The sequence below is a fragment of the Chiloscyllium punctatum genome, chromosome 52 (genome assembly GCF_047496795.1).
Source record: "Chiloscyllium punctatum isolate Juve2018m chromosome 52, sChiPun1.3, whole genome shotgun sequence".
Lineage (NCBI taxonomy): Eukaryota > Metazoa > Chordata > Chondrichthyes > Orectolobiformes > Hemiscylliidae > Chiloscyllium > Chiloscyllium punctatum.
The window spans coordinates 18832784-18852210 of record NC_092790.1 but is presented as its reverse complement, the minus strand read 5'-3'; the positions used below and the strand labels follow the sequence as shown (position 1 = coordinate 18852210).

Sequence of the window (19427 nt, the reverse complement as noted above, 5' to 3'; positions counted from 1 at the left end):
TTACGAAGGCAGAAAATAACTGATGGAGAGAGTGTTGCATCACAGTGTCAGTGCTTATTTCTGGGTCAGGAGACCTGTGGAAAAGTCAGACCAGGTGTGCAACAACACCCCTGGGACTCGATTTAGTTTGTCGTGGATGACAGATTTTAGTGTCAGGTATGCTGCAGACAGAAACCTTGTGATGGATGCCACAACGAGAGACCCCAGCTGTTTTTGTTTATTCACTCCTGGAACGTGGATGTCGCTGGCTGAGCCGAGCATTTATTCTCCATCCCTTTGAGAAGGGGGTGGTCAGCTACCTTCAGGAACAGCTGTTGTCCATGTGCTGCCCACAATGTCATGAACAGGGAGTTCCAGGGTCTTGATCCAGTGACAGTGAAAGAAAGTGGTTTTATTTCCAAGTCAGCATGGTGAGTGTCTTGGGAAGGGAACTTGTCCGATTTCAAGGCGGTATTCCCTGACATCAGCTGCCTTTATCCTTTTAGATGGAAGTAGTTGCGACTTGGAAGGTCTTCCTTTTACAAATTACAAAACTAAAATCTCTTTGTCAGCGGCCTAGACAGACGTCTCCCCGGCCGATAGTGAGTGTGTTACCTCCCAGGTGCCAGGATCAAGGATATTTTGGAGAGAGTGCAGGATATTCACAAAGGGGAGTACAGATTGGAACCAAGTACATGGGAAGGGAAAGGGATGAGATTCCGAAGGAAGAATAAGGAAGAGAGGCAAGAATTTAGAAAAGAGGTCCTCTCCGGTAATAATATCTAGATTACTCCCACTGCTACAAGCGAGTGAGGGAAGGAATAAAATGATACGGCAGAGGAATGCCCAACTCAGGAGCTGTTGCAGGGGAGAGGTGTTCCCATTTTTGGATCATTGGAATATCTTGTGGGGAAGAAATGACAGGTATAAAAAGGAAGCATTGCACCTGAATTGGAAGGGATCTAATACACTGGTTAGGACATTTCCTTGAGCTGCTGGGGAGGGGTTCAACTGGTAAGGTGTGGGGGTGGGGGGAGGTCAGTGGGAACCAGGGAGATAGTGAAAAAAAGAGATCAATCTGAGACTTGTAATCAGTAAGTCAAACACCCATGGCCGACAGGAACATAGCAGAGAATGTGATAGGATTGATTACTTAACTTGCATTTATTTCAATGCAAGAGGCCAAACAGGGAAGGACGATGAACTCAGGACATGGTGAGGAAAATGGGATTGGAATTGGGATAGCATAGCGATTACAGAGACATGGTTCGGGGATGACACAACTGGCAGCTTAATGTTCCAGGAATCAAATGTTACAGGAAGGATGGGGGGAGGGGTCAGCAAGAGAAAATGGGGAGTGACATGTTTGGTAAGAGATAAGGTCACACCTTTACTTAGGGATGATATTCCTGGGCTTATATCCATGGAAGTTATTTGGGTGGAACTGAGAAATAAGAAAGGGTTTGATCACCTTATTAGGATTGGACTGTAGATGCCCCAACAGTAAGCAGGAAATTGAGAGACAAATTTGTCAGGAGATCTTACATCTGCAGGAATAATGATGTGACTATGGTGAGGGATTGTAACATTCCAAACATTAGGGCTGCCATATTATTAATAGTTTAGACAGAGAGGAATTTCTTAAGTGTGTACAAGAACATTTTCTGATTCAGTATGTGAATGTACCTTCTAGACAAGGTGCAAAACTTGATCTACTCTTGAGATATAATGATGCTTCAGTGGGGAAGCACTTTGGGGCCAGCGACCATAATTTTAATAGTTTTAAAACTGTGATGGAAAAGCATAGTCGAGATCTAAAAGTTAAATTTCTAATTTGGAGGGAGGCCAATTTTGAGAGTATTATGCAAGAACTTTCAAAAGTTGACTGAGGGCAGATGTTCACAGGCAAAGGGATGGCTGGAAAATGGGAAGCCTTCAAAAATGAGAAAACAAGGATCCAGAGACAGTATGTTCCTGTTAGGGTGAAAGGCATGACTGGTAGGTGTAGGAAATGCTGGCTGAGAAAAGAAGTTGAGGTTTTGGTCCAAATAAGAAGGAAGCATATTTTAGTTAAGTACAGCAGAGGTTGAGCGAATCCTTCAAAGAGTATAAAGGCAGTAGGGATCTACTTAAGAAGGAAATCAAGAGGGCAAAAAATGGACATGACATAGCTTTGGCAAATAGTGTTAAGGAAAATTCAAATAGATTTTAGAAATACATGAAGGTCAAAAGGGTAACCAGGGAAAGAATAGGGCCCAGAAAAGATTAGCAAGGCAGCCTATATGTGGAACAACAGGAAATGTGGGAGATACCAAGCAAGTGCTTGCTGAGGAGAAGGAACTGGAAGAGAGAGAATGTGGGGAAACAGATGGTGACAGCTTGAAAAATGTCCATAATACAGAGGAGGTGCTGCTGGATGTTTTTAAACGGAAAAGGTGGATAAAGCACACCCGATCAGGTGTACCGTGAAACACGGTGATAAGCTAGTGAAGTGATTGCTGAGGTATTTGTATCATCAATAGTCACAGGTGAAGTGCAAAAAGACTGGAGGTTGGCTAACATGGTGCCACTATTTAAGAAAGATGGTAAAGAAAAGCCAGGGAACTATTGAACAGTGAACGTCATAGAGATGTGCAGCATGGAAACAAACCTTTCGGTCCAACCCGTCTATGCTGACCAGATATCCCAACTAAATCTAGTCCCACTTGCCAGCGCCCGGCCCATATCCCTCCAAACCCTTCCTATTCATATACCTATCCAAATGCCTCTTAAATGTTGCAATTGTACCAGCCTCCACCACTTCCTCTGGTTGCTCATTCCATACATGTACCACCCTTGCGTGCAAAAGTTGCCCCGTAGGTCCCTAGGACCTTGCCATTAAGTGTATAAGTCCTGCTAAGATTTGCTTTCCCAAAACGCAGCACCTCGCATTTATCTGAATTAATTTGCCACTTCTCTGCCCATTGGCCCATCTGGTCAAGACCCAGTTGTAATCTGAGGTAACCCTCTTCGCTGTCCATTACACCTCCAATTTTGGTGTCATCTGCAAACTTACACTCACATCCGAATCATTTATGTAAATGACAAAAAGTAGAGGACCCAGCACCTTGTGGCACTCCACTGGTCACAGGCCTCCAGTCTGAAAAACAACCCTCCACTACCACCTTTGAGCCACATCGACAGTAGGCAAACAGTTGAAGAGATTCTGAGAGACTGGATTTACATATTTTTGAAAGGCCAGGATTGATTATGGGGAGTCAACGTAGCTTTCTACGTGGGAAGTCATGTATCTCTGACTCGACTGAGTTTTTTTGAATTGGTGAAGAAGAGGGAAAAGTGGTGGATGTGATCTATATGGCCTTCAAGTAAGGCATTTGACAGGGTTCCCCATTGGAAATTGGTTAGCAAGATTAGATCACATGGAGTACAGGGAGAACCAACCATTTGGATACAGAACTTGTTCGAAGGTAGGAGACAGAGAGTGGTGGTGGTGGGATGCTTTTCAGACTGGAGGCCTGTGACAAGTGATGTGCTGCAAGGATCAATGCTGGGTCCACTGCTTTTCATCATTTATATAAACCATTTTAGTTAAAAGATGACAGAACACCAGGTTATAGCCCAACAGGTTATTTGGACATACAAACGTTCGGAGTGCTGTCCCTCCGTCAGGTGTCTATGTTCTGAAAGCTTGTACTTCCAAAGAAACTGGTTGGACTATAACCCGGTGGTGTGTGATTTTTAACTTTGCACATCCCAGTCCAACACCCACACCTCCACATTATCATGAATCATTTGGTTGTGAAGCTGCACATATTGTTAGTAAGTTTGCACATTACACAAAAATTGGACGTGTAGTGTACAGCAAAGAAGGCTACTCAGAATACAGCAGGCTCTTGATCAGATGGGCCATTGGACCCAGGAGTGGCATATTGAGTTCAATTTAAATCAGTATGAGCTGCTGCAATTTGGAAAGGCAAATCAGGGCAGGACTTACACACTTAATAGTAAGGTCCTGTGGAGTGTTGCTGAACAAAGAGACCTTGGAATGCAGGTTCATTGTTCCTTGAAAGTGGAGTTATAGTTAGATAGGATAGCAAGGAAGGCATTTGATATTTTCTCTTTACTGTTCAGAGCTTTGAGTATGTGACTTCAGAGAATATGTTGTGGGTGTATAGAACATAATATTCCAAAAATGGCATAAACTATGTGCAATTCTGGTCTATCTCCTATAGAAAGGATGTTGTTAAACTTGAAACGGCTATTCAAGATAGTTTTTGGTCAAATGAAAAGGCCTACAACTTGGGAAGAAATTTAGCAAAAGACGTGAAGGCTGCAAACATCCAAATTCAGCAAATGACAGCAAAAAGGGATTTGATTAACAAAGAGCAAATGAAGAAAACCATAACTTTGTGGAAGCCATTAAAGAAAAAAATATGTTGAAGCACTAATAAATGTGTAAGGAGAGAAATGGGTTGGTAAAGAGGACCATGTGTTACTTACAACAGAAAAGAGGGGAGTTCAAAATGGGGAACAAAAACATTTTCAAAAATCACTAACATACTGTTGTTCTCTGTTCAGAGATGTTCACACAACTAACCACAGTAGTAATGTTGGAAGTTTAGTGAGAGGGAAAAACTGAACCAAATCAGTATTATCTGGGAAATGATGTTGGGAGAGTGGGTAGGATTGAAGGTTGTGAAACACCAGGTCTTATCATCTACCTCCCAGAGTATTTAATGTAGTGGACTGAGTAATAGTGGATGCAGTGGTGGTCATGTTCCAAGATTCCATAAACTCTGCAATAATTTACTCATATTGGGGGTTAGCTAGTGTAAGCAATCCAATGGAAAAGACATGTAGGCATAAAATTGGGAACTATAGACCAGTCAACCTGCAGGGAAATATCAAAATGAAAGCTTCAATTGTGAAGCATTTGACAAAACAATATTCAGGATTTGCTGGAGTCAGCATGAACATGAAGGGCTTGTTCCAGTGCACACTGTTCTGTCTTCTTAAGCTTGACAAACCGACTGGCTATCTTGAGGGTGTAAACAGTAGAGCTAATGAGAGTGTAACAGTTACTGAGGAGAAGAACTGCAACTAACTCCCTGGACACCGCAGCAAAGGCTGAAAGGAGGAGAAATTCTATCCTGCCACACTTTCTGGCTTGTGACTGTGTGTGAATGTGAATATTGTGTCAGTGAGACTGTAGGCAAACAGCGGACGGTAGGTCTGACGTAACTGTGTAACTGTGTTTTTGTCCGCTAACATTATGATATTTCCAAGTCTCTCTTATGTAACTCAAAAATATTCACAATTCAAATTATCTCCCTGCTCCCCTTCTAAACCCCAAAGGTAGATTTGAAGAAAATATATTTGTTAGTCTAAAAGTAGCGACAATGTCACCGTTCAGCTCAGAGAGCGCCATCAGTGCAGCAGCAAAATGCGTTAAACTCGACAACGGAGCCGTCAATTCGATTGAAAGCTTCTCAGCCGTAAAGCTTCCCCTGTCAGGGTGAGGAGCGATCGAGCCTGGGTCTCTGGTGATGCGGAATTTCAGAGGAATCGGAGAGTTTAGGCTGTTAGAGAAACACAGAGAGGCAGCAGGAGCAGGGAGCTGACGGCAGACTGTCCCTGCGCCGTCCGCTCGCTGCCTTGAGGTTGCTCAGTGCCGCCGCCAGCAGCTTCATTGCTGACCCAGTTCAGACTGACCCAGAGAGAGATTCAGCGCAGAGTTCTCAACATGAGCGACAGTGCAGCCGCCGAAACGGCTCCTCCAGCCTCCGCTCCCACCAAAGTCAAGACTCCCAAGAAGAAGGCGGCGGCTCCCAGGACAAAAACACCCGGTCCCGGATTGAGAGAAATGATTCTGAAGGTTGTCGGGGATATCAAGGATCGCAAAGGGGCGTCTCTGTCCGCTATAAAGAAGGGGCTGGAGAGAAGCGGGATCGATGTGGGAAAGCGAAAGACACAGATCAAGATGAGTATCAGGAGGTGCCTGGCGAACGGCTCCCTTGTTCTGGTCAAGGGTCAGGGCGTCTCCGGCTCCTTCAAACTCCCAAAGAATCCAGTCAAGGCAAAAGCGGGAAAGAAGGCGACCGCCAAGAAACCAGCCGTGAAGAAATCCCAGGCCAAGAAAGCGACAGTCAAGAAATCCCCAGCCAAGAAAGCGAGCGGCAAGAAGACGGCACCGCCAAAGAAAGCGGTGAGCAAAGCAGCGCCAAAGAAACGGACTCTCGTGAAGAAGCTGATAAAGACCAAGGCCCCCAAACCCCTCGGCAAACCGGCAAAAGGCAAGGCCAAGCCCAAAGCGAAAGTGACCAAGACAGCAGCAAAGAAATGAACAGTCGGTGTAACATATAACCATCTGAACCCAAAGGCTCTTGTCAGAGCCACCCACATCTCTCAGATAAAAGCTGAGCCCGGATCCAATGTTCCCCGTCCCGGCGCCGCGCGCAGACCTACCTCAGTCATTAATCGATCTGAATAAATCAAATAAACAGTCATGCCATGGTTTACGAGAGCGCAGACCTGTGAATGGGGAAGGCATCAAATAGGGAGGGGCGGGTTTATTGATCTCCATCTGGTTATTTCACTTCGCGACTTATAACCCTACGAATGTGACATATTGTAGTATTTGTATTTCACTGACCCGTTCAGGAATTTTGTTCAGTTTTGATTCTGGTTCAGTTTAGATTGATTCAAGTTCGGTTGGTGTGGGCTATTGTAAACCCCGCCTTTCCTCCTGCCTGTTACAGACAGATCAGGCAATGATCCCACCTCCTCTCTACGCTGACAGCTAACTAGGTTTTAAATAATTACTTAGGCTTCTTCAGGTTTATGCCCGAAACGTCGATTCTCCTGCTCCTTGGATGCTGCCTGACCTGCTGCGCTTTTCCAGCTCTGATCTGCAGTCCTCACTTTCTCCTGTGAGGTGAAGTGATAAATGTAGGGGAATGGGTCTGGGTGGGTTGAGCTTCGGCGGGTCGGTGTGGACTTGTTGGGCCGAAAGGCCCGTTTCCACACTGTAAGTAATCTAATCTAATCTAAAAAAAAGTTAATGATTTGGCGCCATTTTTTCCCAGAAATAATCATATAGTTACGGCTGGTGGGAACACTAAGGGAGACAATGAGGAGAGATGAGATTTCATCCGGAATTAATACTCCCCTGCCTAATTTGGGTTTAAAATAGCCCAGACCAACTGAACAACCGAACTTGAATCAATCTAAACAACCCCTCCAATTTAAACAGCTTAAAAGCAAATGCAGTGTACACCGATAAAAGGACAGAATCTCACTTTATCTGTTTTTTTTTATTACCCTCAGATTGTAACTAGGCCGAACACAACGTGAAATTGCTGCCTGAACTGTCTGTAACAGGCAGATGGAAGGAACGCGCCATGAAAGCATACGCAGCGTCCCAGAATCAAAACTGAACAAAATTCCTGAACGGGTCAATGAAATACAAATACTACAATATGTCACATTCGTGACTCGGTAGGGTTATAAGTCGCGAAGTGAAATAACCAGATGGAGATCAATAAACCCGCCCCTCCCTATTTGATGCCTTCCCCATTCACAGGTCTGCGCTCTCGTAAACCACGCCTGAGTGTGTATTTGATTTATTCAGATCAATTAATATCTAAGGTAGGTCTGCGCGCGGCGCCGGGACGGGGAACATTGGATCCGGGCTCAGCTCTTTCCTGAGAGATGTGGGTGGCTCTGATAAGAGCCTTTGGGTTCAGATGGTTATATGTTACACCGACTGGTTCATTTCTTTGCTGCTGTCTTGGTCACTTTCGCTTTGGGCTTGGCCTTGCCTTTAGCCGGTTTGCTGAGGGGTTTGGGGGCTTTAGGGCCCTTGGCCTTTTTCACCTTCTTCACGGGAGTCCGTTTCTTTGGCGCTGCTTTGCTCACCGCTTTCTTTGGCGGTGCCGTCTTCTTGCCGCTCGCTTTCTTGGCCGGGGATTTCTTGGCTATCACTTTCTTGGCCTGGGATTTCTTGACTGTCGCTTTCTTGGCTGGGGATTTCTTCACGGCCGGTTTCTTGGAGGCCGCTGATGTTCCCGCCTTCTTTCCCGCTTTTGCCTTGACTGGATTCTTTGGGAGTTTGAAGGAGCCGGAGACGCCCTGACCCTTGACCAGAACAAGGGAGCCGTTCGCCAGGCACCTCCTGATACTCATCTTGATCTGTGCATTTCGCTTTCCCACATCGATCCCGCTTCTCTCCAGCGCCTTCTTTATAGCGGACAGAGACGTTCCTTTGCGATCCTTGATATCCCCGACAACCTTCAGAATCAGCTCTCCCAACCCGGGACCGGGTGTTTTTTTCTTGGGAGCCGCCGCCTTCTTCTTGGAAGTCTTGACTTTGGTGGGAGCGGAGGCTGGAGGAGCCGTTTCGGCGGCTGCACTGTCGCTCATGTTGAGAACTCTGCGCTGAATCTCTCTCTGAGTCAGTCTGAACTGGGTCAGCAATGAAGCTGCTGGCGGCGGCACTGAGCAACTTCAAGGCAGCGAGCGGACGGCGCAGGGACAACCTGCCGTCAGCTCCCTGCTCCTGCTGCCTCACTGTGTTTCTCTAACGGCCTAAACTCTTCGATTCCTCTAAAATTCCGCATCTCCAGAGAGCCAGGGTCGATCGCTCCTCACCCTGACACTGGAAGCTTTGCGGCTGAAAAGTTTTCACTCGAATTGATGGCTCCGTTGTCGAGTTTAACGCATTTTGCTGCTGCACTGATGGCGCTCTCTGAGCTGAACGGTGACATTGTCGCTACTTTTAGACCGAAATCTTGAAATTAACAAATATATTGCCTTCAAATCTACCTTTGGGGTTTAGAAGGGGAGCAGGAAAATAATTTGAATTGTAAATATTTTTGAGTTACATAAGAGAGACTTGGAAATATCATAATGTTAGCGGACACACAAACACAGTTACGTCAGACCTACCGTCCGCTGTTTGACTACAGTCTCACTGACACAATATTCACATTCACACACAGTCACACGCCAGAAAGTGTGGAAGGATAGAATGTCTCCTCCTTTCAGCCTTTGCTGCGGTGTCCAGGGAGTTAGTTACAGTTCTTCTCCTCAGTAACTGTTACACTCTCATCAACTCTACTGTTTACACCCTCAAGGATGGCCAGTGGGTTTGACAAGCTTAGAAGACAGAACAGTGTGCACTGGAACAGGCCCTTCATGTTCATGCTGACTCCAGCAAATCCTGAATACTATTGTATCAAATGCTTCGCAATTGAAGCTTTCATTTTGATATTTCCCTGCAGGCTGACTGGTCTATAGTTCCCACTTTTATGCCTACCTGCCTTTTCCATTGGATTGCTTACACTAGCTAACCCCCAATATGAGTAAATTATTGCAGAGTTTATGGAATCTTGGAACATGACCACCACTGCATCCACTATTACTCAGTCCACTACATTAAATACTCTGGGAGGTAGATGATAAGACCTGGTGTTTCACAACCTTCAATCCTACCCACTCTCCCAACATCATTTCCCAAATAATACTGATTTGGTTCAGTTTTTCCCTCTCACTAAACTCCCAACATTACTACTGTGTTAGTTGTGTGAACATCTCTGAACAGAGAACAACAGTATGTTAGTGATTTTTGAAGATGTTTTTGTTCCCCATTTTGAACTCCCCTCTTTTCTGTTGTAAGTAACACATGGTCCTCTTTACCAACCCATTTCTCTCCTTACACATTTATTAGTGCTTCAACATATTTTTTTCTTTAATGGCTTCCACAAAGTTACGGTTTTCTTCATTTGCTCTTTGTTAATCAAAACCCTTTTTGCTGTCATTTGCTGAATTTGGATGTTTGCAGCCTTCACGTCTTTTGCTAAATTTCTTCCCAAGTTGTAGGCCTTTTCGTTTGACCAAAAACTATCTTGAATAGCCGTTTCAAGTTTCACAACATCCTTTCTATAGGAGATAGACCAGAATTGCAAATAATATTCCAAAAATGGCATAAACCATGTTCTGAACCATATTCTCTGTAGTCACATACTCAAAGCTCTGAACAGTAAAGAGAAAATATCAACTGCCTTCCTTGCTATCCTATCTAACTATAACTCCACTTTCAAGGAACAATGAACCTGCATTCCAAGGTCTCTTTGTTCAGCAACACTCCACAGGACCTTACTATTAAGTGTGTAAGTCCTGCCCTGATTTGCCTTTCCAAATTGCAGCAGCTCATACTGATTTAAATTGAACTCAATATGCCACTCCTGGTCCAATGGCCCATCTGATCAAGAGCCTGCTGTATTCTGAGTAGCCTTCTTTGCTGTACACAACACGTCCAATTTTTGTGTAATGTGCAAACTTACTAACAATACGTGCAACTTCACAACCAAATGATTCATGATAATGTGGAGGTGTGGGTGTTGGACTGGGATGTGCAAAGTTAAAAATCACACACCACCAGGATATAGTCCAACCAGTTTCTTTTGAAGTACAAGCTTTCAGAACATAGACATCTGACAGAGGGACAGCACTCCGAAAGTTTGTATGTCCAAATAACCTGTTGGGCTATAACCTGGTGTTCTGTCATCTTTTAACTAAAATGGTTTATATAAATGATGAAAAGCAGTGGACCCAGCATTGATCCTTGCAGCACATCACTTGTCACAGGCCTCCAGTCTGAAAAGCATCCCACCACCACCACTCTCTGTCTCCTACCTTCGAACAAGTTCTGTATCCAAATGGTTGGTTCTCCCTGTACTCCATGTGATCTAATCTTGCTAACCAATTTCCAATGGGGAACCGTGTCAAATGCCTTACTTGAAGGCCATATAGATCACATCCACCACTTTTCCCTCATCAGTCCTCTTCTTCACCAATTCAAAAAAACTCAGTCGAGTCAGAGATACATGACTTCCCACGTAGAAAGCTACGTTGACTCCCCATAATCAATCCTGGCCTTTCAAAAATATGTAAATCCAGTCTCTCAGAATCTCTTCAACTGTTTGCCTACTGTCGATGTGGCTCAAAGCTAGAAGACAGAGGGTGGTGGTGGAAGGTTGTTTTTCAGACTGGAGGCCTGTGACCAGTGGATTGCCACAAGGTTCGGTGCAGGGCCCTCTATGTTTTGTCATTTACATAAATGATTCAGATGCGAGCATAAGAGGTACATTTAGTAATTTTGCAGATGACACCAAAATTGGAGGTGTAATGGACAGTGAAGAGGGTCACCTCAGATTAAAACAGGATCTTGACCAGATGGGCCAATGGGCTTAGGAGTGGCAGATGGAGTTTAATTCGCATAAATGCGAGGTGCTGCATTTTGGGAAAGCAAATCTTAGCAGGACTTATACAATTAATGGTAAGGTCCTAGGGAGTGTTGCTGAATAAAGAAACCTTGGAGTGCAGGTTCATAGCTTCTTGTAAGTGGAGTCACAGGTAGATAGGATAGTGAAGAAGGCATTTAGTATGCTTTCTTCTATTGTTCAGAGTATTGAAAACAGGATTTAGGAGGTCATGTTGCGCCTGTACAGGACATTGTTTCGGCCACTGTTGGAATATTGCATGCAATTCTGGTCTCCGTCCTATCAGAAAAATGTTGTGAAACTTGAAAGGGTTCAGGGTTGGCGGATTTGAGCTATAGGGAGAGGCTGAACAGGCTGGGGCTGTTTTCCCTGGAGCGTCGGAGGCTGAGTGGTGACTTTATAGAGGTTTACAAAATTATGAGGGACATGGATATGGTAAATAGGCAAAGTCCTTTCCCTGGGGTGGGGGCGTCCAGAACTTGAGGGCATAAGTTTCGGGAGAGAGGGAAAAGATATAAAAGAGACTTAAGGGGCAACTTTTTCACACAGAGGGGGGTATGGGTATGGAATGAGCTGCCAGAGGAAGTGGTGGAGGCTGGTACATTTGCAATGTTTAAAAGGCATTTGGATGGGTATATGAATAGGAAGGTTCTGGCAGGTGGGACTAGATTGGGTTGCGATATCTGGTCGGCATGGTTGGACTGAAGGGTCTGTTTCTATGCTATATATCTCTATGACTCCATACAACAAATGAGATTTGGTTAGTTTAGGTTATCTGGTCAGTGTGCACTAGTTGGATCAAAGGCTGTATGACTTTACAACCTGAAAGTTACAGGTTGTTAACTGGACTCTTATACATACACAGCAAAAACTTGACAGGTGGCATATGATAAATGCAATTACATAGCCAGAAACCAAAGACTGTCAGGTACAAATTAATAACTGCTCCGTGAGAAACACAGAGCAAAAGCTGACATGCATGTACTCATACAGCACAGAAAAGCCCTTCAGGCATCGTGTCTGCACCCACAATAGCTACCACTGAAGGTTTGCAAATTTCCTGCACTTGTCCCATATACTTAAATGGTATGACATTTCAAGTGCTCATGCAAATACTTTTTCCAGGTTAAGGTTTCTGGGCTCCATTGCCTTCCCAGGCAGTATCTTCCAGATTTCCACCACTTGCTGTGTGAAAGGGACTTTCCATCAATATATTTACCCCTTACCCTACACCATACTGAGAATCCTTATCCTTTACCATATCCTAACCCAATCACTACTTGTGATTGATCGCTCAAACAAGGGAAACAGCTTCTCTACATTCACCCTGTCCATTAGCCTCATAATCTTTCACACCACAATCATGTGCCACCACCTCAGTCATCTCTGCTCCAGAGAAAAAAAACAATCCAAGCTCATTTAGTCTCTCCTTTTTTTGGAAGTAATATTTGTTCTTTGACCCTGATCCCTGATACTGTGTCTGGGGTTAGCACTGCTGCTGTCACTGTCGGTTTATTGTGAATGATTTATTCTGGCAACCTGAAGCAGCGCATGCGCGATGCTGCCCCTTCCCCAAAACTGACTGTTCCTGACGAGAGGAGCGCATGCGTGAGGCCCTCCCCCAGCGCTGCCATTGAGGAGCATTTATTGAGTGTGTGCAAAGAGTTTGTTTGAAACAGACCGCAATGGAGAGATCAGCGCCCAGGGAAGCGAGGGAACAGCAGGCTCCTTCCAGCAGCACATCGGGATGTGAGCCTGGGACACAGAGGGGGCTCCAGACCGGGATTGATTCGGGGTGAGTTCAGGGAGAACCGGGGGCTGTTTGTAAGAGGCCGAGCGGAGCAGGAGCTGGTCCCGGAACTTGGAGTGAGCGGGCTGGGGTGAAGAGAGAGGCCTTTCTCGGGCTGTTTGCGGGCCTGCTGAGGGAGGAAGCTGCTGTGGGACATTCTGGTGGTTTTTAATCCCCTAAACACTGATGGGAATTCTGTTTGGCTTCTGTTTTATGCTGTTTGTTGATATTGGGCGGTGAATAATGGAAGCGCAGACCACAATTTTGTGACAATCCTATAAAGGACACGTATTAGAGTGAACAGATTTGAAGTTTCGAGTAAAGCATTAGACATTGAGTCCCTTGTTCTTTCCTTCAACATTTCGTGTATTGGCAGCTTGCTATTAATGCATGGCAGCTGCTTCAGGAATTCCCGTTCATGGAGGTGAACAGATATTAGTTCTGGATCTCACCCAATTGTCACAAAGTTGCAAATAAAAGAACCGGAGACCAGGAGCACCTCACGGAAAGAGTGGAATCGAAACTTGGTTCTGTTTGAATTGCTAGGTTTGAAAATACCCTTTTGATTATTAACTGACTGCCACACTGATCAGTTTAATCTTGCCTAACTTGGCTTATGTTGATTTACAGCTGAAAAATCTTCTGTCTTCTGCCAAGCAAATATTTGAATGACGAAAACAATGTCATATTTCATCAGTGCAAAGTCAAGTGTGACCAGCTGCTTCTAACAAACAGGTATGTCAAAGCAGAGAACATCCTTTCCACAGGCACAGAGCAGATCGGATCAGACTTAGTTTGAGCTCAATTTCCAGAGATATATCCAAACAAACAAACAGTCAGACTCAACTGCGGAAAGACCAGTTTCTTTTTTTCCTCTACATTCTTCATCGACATCTTCCCGGTTTCAATTAATATGATTCACAGGCCATGAACATCCACAGCATGTTTGTAGCTGACTGATTGTTTAAAGTAGGCAAATGGTGTACTAAATCAAGTTTACATTTTAAAAGGGCATTTTAAATGTCACAAACCGGATAAACAATGACATCATGTGACAAGTAGTGAATCATTACTGAGAACACTCACACATATACAATGGTACAAATTCAGATTGAACCACCATATCAACACACAAGATACAGAGACTAACAGTGATGTACATACATTTACACTGTAGGAAACAGAAATGAATATATACAAAATGTTTACACAAAAACAAGCAACTAAATCCCATTCAGGCAGCATTCCATTTCAATAAGGGTGTCATGGCAGCAGAGGAGCTGCCAACCCCACCTTGATCTCAACATCATTCTCAACATATTCACCTTGCAGGGATAGAAATTAAATTTTCACTCTGCCCAGTATTAATTTATTTCCAAATTCCAAATTCACTTGAATCTTCTGCAAAGAATCCCAAATATCCCACCCTATGAAATATTACAAAAAAGCAAGAAAATAGTGTCATATTGTCAATTTAACAATATAATCAAACAATTACCCTTTAATTCAACAAAGGAATTTAGCCAAATTTTGTAATTTGAAAATTCTCATTCTTTTTGCAGCAAGAGTTCAACCATGTTCAATAAATTTGCCTGAATGGTTTAAATCTTTTCCACTGTATGACAAAAATACAAGTCTTTCACTTTCCTCATCGCCACCATAGAACATCAGGAGAGAACTGATAATGGCTTGCACCGTCACACCACAGAGCAGGATTATGTAATATTCACAATAGAATAATGAAGTGAACTAACCAATTCTCCTTCCTGTAGCAGGAACATTGTGGTCAGTCGGCTACAATACTATTTATTTGTTAATTTCCCTTTCCTTGAGACACTTCCAAAGGAATGTAACACCTATCTATTTCTCAGCATTATTCACAAAAGTATGTAGCTATGCTGATGAAAAACTGATGACATCCTGAAGAACAGCTCATGGTATCATTCCTCCCAGTTCGACTCTGCACTATAGGAGTTAGAAAATCCTTTAATTTTCTATTATACAATCCATGACACAAAACAAATGCACTGAGCAGAATTTGACAGGTACAGATTGATGAGTGCGCTCACACATTCACATAGCTGAAATTGACAGGCATAGATTAATATCTGAATTCAGAGTCACAAAGAAGCTGGTCTGTATAGTTTGGTGACTACCTATATATTCACAGAGCAGTCAGATTGGTAACTATATTCTGAAAATTGCAGAAAAGTGCATGTATAGATTGCTAACTGCATGCTGTAACACATATAGCAGAAATCGACAAGGAGAAATTGAGAACGATATTTACATATCAGAACTGGCAGGTACAAATTAGTAAGTACTTTCACATATTCACAACACAGAAGCTGATAGGGTTACATTGATAAATGCACTCACACATTCACATGGTAGACACTGACAGTTACAAATTAATAACTGCACACGCAAATACACAGAGCTGAAACTGACAGGAACAAATTAGTAAATACACCCTGACATTCACATTGTAGTGACTGACAGAGAAAGCTTGATAACAAATGTATCCTATCCACGAAGCAGAAACTGACAGGAACAGATTAACAATAACACTCATTTTCATATTGCATAAACTGACAAGTAATTTTTGATAACGAATCTCCCAGTTTCACACGGGTAACTGACAAGTATAGATCAAGAACAGTACTCATTTGACAAACAAAAACTGACAACTACACTCTCACATTCAACTCATATTTACATGGCAGAAACAGTTACAGCTTGATGTCTACTCTCTCCCATTCACATTGCAATAACTGACTGGGACAGATTGATGATGACACTCACACATTCATATGACAGAAACTAACAGAGGTTCAGCTCCAAACGAAAATAACATATAGATGTAGGAGACGCTGACAGGTGGAGACCGATAATTATACTCTCATTCACATTGCAGAAACTGAAATAGATAACTGCACCCATATATTCACACAGAAACTGACAGATTTGTTAACCACAGTCACACATTCAGATTGCAATAACTGACAGGAACAGATTAACCTTCCCTATGAGATATTCCCCAAAAAGTAATAAAACAATGCCATTTATTCAAATTATCAATACAGCTCCCTCCAACATCATGGAATATAATTGATTAGGTCCCAGAATTTGAGACACATTTACTTTTTTTTAAACATCTCTTGCACCTCCTCTTTTGGCATGTGGACTTTTTTCAAGATAGCAATATTTATTTCCCAACGTTTCCTTGCCTCCACTTCTATGTCTCCAGGCATAGAACAATAACTCTTCTCACACATTCATATTACAAAGAATGGCAGATTCAGATTGATAAATGCATTCATCTGAATTTGCCATTCTTTGTAAATTGATAAATCAGCTCAGAAACTGATGGGGAGAGTTTCATCTAGCAGAGACTTTCAGGTAAAATCTTTTCGTTAGAATTAGAAATCATACAGTTTTGAAACAGGACCATTCAGCCTGTCAAATCCACACCAATCTTCTGAAGATTATCTCAACCAGAACCACTCCTTTATCACTCTACATTTACCCCTGACTAATGCACCTAACCCACATATCGCTGAACACTATGGGCAATTTAGCATGGCCAATTCATCTAACCTCTTCTTTGGACTGTTGGAGGAAACCGGGGCACCCAGACGAAACCCACACAGACACTGGGAGAATGTGCATACTCCATGCAGACAGTCGCCCAAGGCTGAAATCGAATCCAGATCCCTGGTGCTGTGAGGCAACAGAGTCAACCACTGAGCCACTGTGCCGTATAATGTGCCACATTATACAAGAATATTCACACCACAGAAACTGATTGGTACAGATTGATTACAACACATGTATGTTCACAGAACAAAAACTGACAATTACAGATTGATAACTACATTTTCATATTCACATTGGAGAAAAGGACACGTATGATTTAATGAATACGTTTGTATTTTTACAAGCAGAAACATTCAGGGATATATTAATGACAGCATTCATACACTCACATATCTGAAACTGACAGGTACAGATCAAAAACTAAACTTGCTTATTGTTGTAGCAGAAACTGAGACCCACAGATTGATACTTACACTCATACATTCAGATAGCAGAAACTGACAGGCACAGATGGATAACTACACTCACAGCAGAAACTGACAAGAACTTTCCCATCGCATACCCAAACAGGTAAAGATTTATTACTACACTTTCAGGTTGACAGAGGGAAAATCACACTGTCATGTACAGTTTGATAATGATACTCAAAAATAACCGATCAGAATCTCACAGGTACATATTGGTAACTACACTCTCTCATTGACCCAGCAGAAATTGACAGATGCAGACTGATAATTACACTGACACGTTCACAGAACAAACTGACAAGAACAGGTTGATAACTACCCTCATTCATTCATGTAGCAGAAACTAATAGCTAGTGCAGGAGTCTTCTGTGGCTATCCCCATTGCAAACAAGTATGCTGTTTTGGAAAATGTAGGGAGTGATTGATTCACAGGGGAACGTAGCACAAACAGCCAAGTTTCTGGTATTGAGACTGGCTCTAATGCAATGCGGGGTATGTCAGGTTCCAAGAGATCAATTGTGTTAGGGCACTCTCTGGTCTGAGGTACAGACAGATTTTTGTGTGGGCAGCAGTGAAAAATCAGAATGGTGTGTTGCTTCCCTGGTGCCAGGACCAAGGATGTCTCAGAGGATGCAGAATGTTTTCAAGGGAGTGAGAGGCCAGCAGTAGTTCATTGTCCACATTGGAACCAATGACACAGGAAGGGAAAAGGTTGAGATTCTGAAGGGAGATTACAGAGAGTTAGGCAGGAATTTAAAAAGGAGGTACTTGAGAGTAGTAATATCTGGATTACTCCCAAAGCTACGAGATGGTAAAGACAGTAGTAGGAGGATAGAGCAGATGAATGCATAGCTGAGGAGCTGGTGTATAGGCAAAGGATTCACATTTTTGGATCATTGGAATCTCTTTTGAGGTAGAAGTGACCTGTACAAGAAGGACGGATTGCACCTAAATTGGAAGGGGACTAAATATACTGGCAGGGAATTTTGCAAGAGCTACTCAGGACAGTTTAAACTAGTATTGTGGTTGGGGGGGGCGGGGCGGGGGGTGGGGGGCGCGCGGGGGGTGGGACCCAGGGAAATAGTGAGGAAAGAGATCAATCTGATACTGGTACAGTTGAGAACAGAAGCAAGTCAAACAGTCAGGGCAGGCAGGGACAAGATAGGACTAATGAATTAAACTGCATTTGTTTCAATGCAAGGGGCCTAACAGGGAAGGCAGATGAACTTAGGGTATGGTTAGGAAGATGGGAGTGGGATATGATAGCAATTGCAGAAACATGGCTAAGGGATGGGCAGGACGGACAGCTTAATGTTCCAGGATAGAAATACTACAGGAAGGATAGAAAGGAAGGTGAGAGAGGAGGGGGAGTGGCGTTTTTGAGAAGGGATAGCATTACAGCTTTCTTAATCACCTTTCTTATTCCTGTCTTATTTCTCAGTTCCACCCAAATAACTTCCCTAGATGTATTTTCCCTCAGTACAGCTGTAATGCTATCCCTTCTCAAAAACGCCTGTCAGCGTCTCCTACATCTATATGTTATTTTCGTTTGGAGCTGAACCTCTGTTAGTTTCTGTCATATGAATGTGTGAGTGTCATCATCAATCTGTCCCAGTCAGTTATTGCAATGTGAATGGGAGAGAGTAGACATCAAGCTGTAACTGTTTCTGCCATGTAAATATGAGTTGAATGTGAGAGTGTAGTTGTCAGTTTTTGTTTGTCAAATGAGTACTGTTCTTGATCTATACTTGTCAGTTACCCGTGTGAAACTGGGAGATTCGTTATCAAAAATTACTTGTCAGTTTATGCAATATGAAAATGAGTGTTATTGTTAATCTGTTCCTGTCAGTTTCTGCTTCGTGGATAGGATACATTTGTTATCAAGCTTTCTCTGTCAGTCACTACAATGTGAATGTCAGGGTGTATTTACTAATTTGTTCCTGTCAGTTTCAGCTCTGTGTATTTGCGTGTGCAGTTATTAATTTGTAACTGTCAGTGTCTACCATGTGAATGTGTGAGTGCATTTATCAATGTAACCCTATCAGCTTCTGTGTTGTGAATATGTGAAAGTACTTACTAATTTGTACCTGCCAGTTCTGATATGTAAATATCGTTCTCAATTTCTCCTTGTCGATTTCTGCTATATGTGTTACAGCATGCAGTTAGCAATCTATACATGCACTTTTCTGCAATTTTCAGAATATAGTTACCAATCTGACTGCTCTGTGAATATATAGGTAGTCACCAAACTATACAGACCAGCTTCTTTGTGACTCTGAATTCAGATATTAATCTATGCCTGTCAATTTC

The 19427-nt window shown here is 43.1% G+C and overlaps 1 protein-coding gene across 1 annotated transcript; it reads right to left on the bottom strand.

Moving 5' to 3' along the window:
- Positions 1-7646: 7646 nt before the first annotated feature.
- LOC140470817 (histone H1-like) lies at positions 7647-8440 on the bottom strand. The gene has a single exon (XM_072566804.1). The coding sequence runs from the start codon at positions 8398-8400 to the stop codon at positions 7750-7752; it is 651 nt and encodes a 216-aa protein (XP_072422905.1). The 5' UTR covers positions 8401-8440; the 3' UTR covers positions 7647-7749.
- Between the last annotated feature and the right edge of the window lie 10987 nt (positions 8441-19427).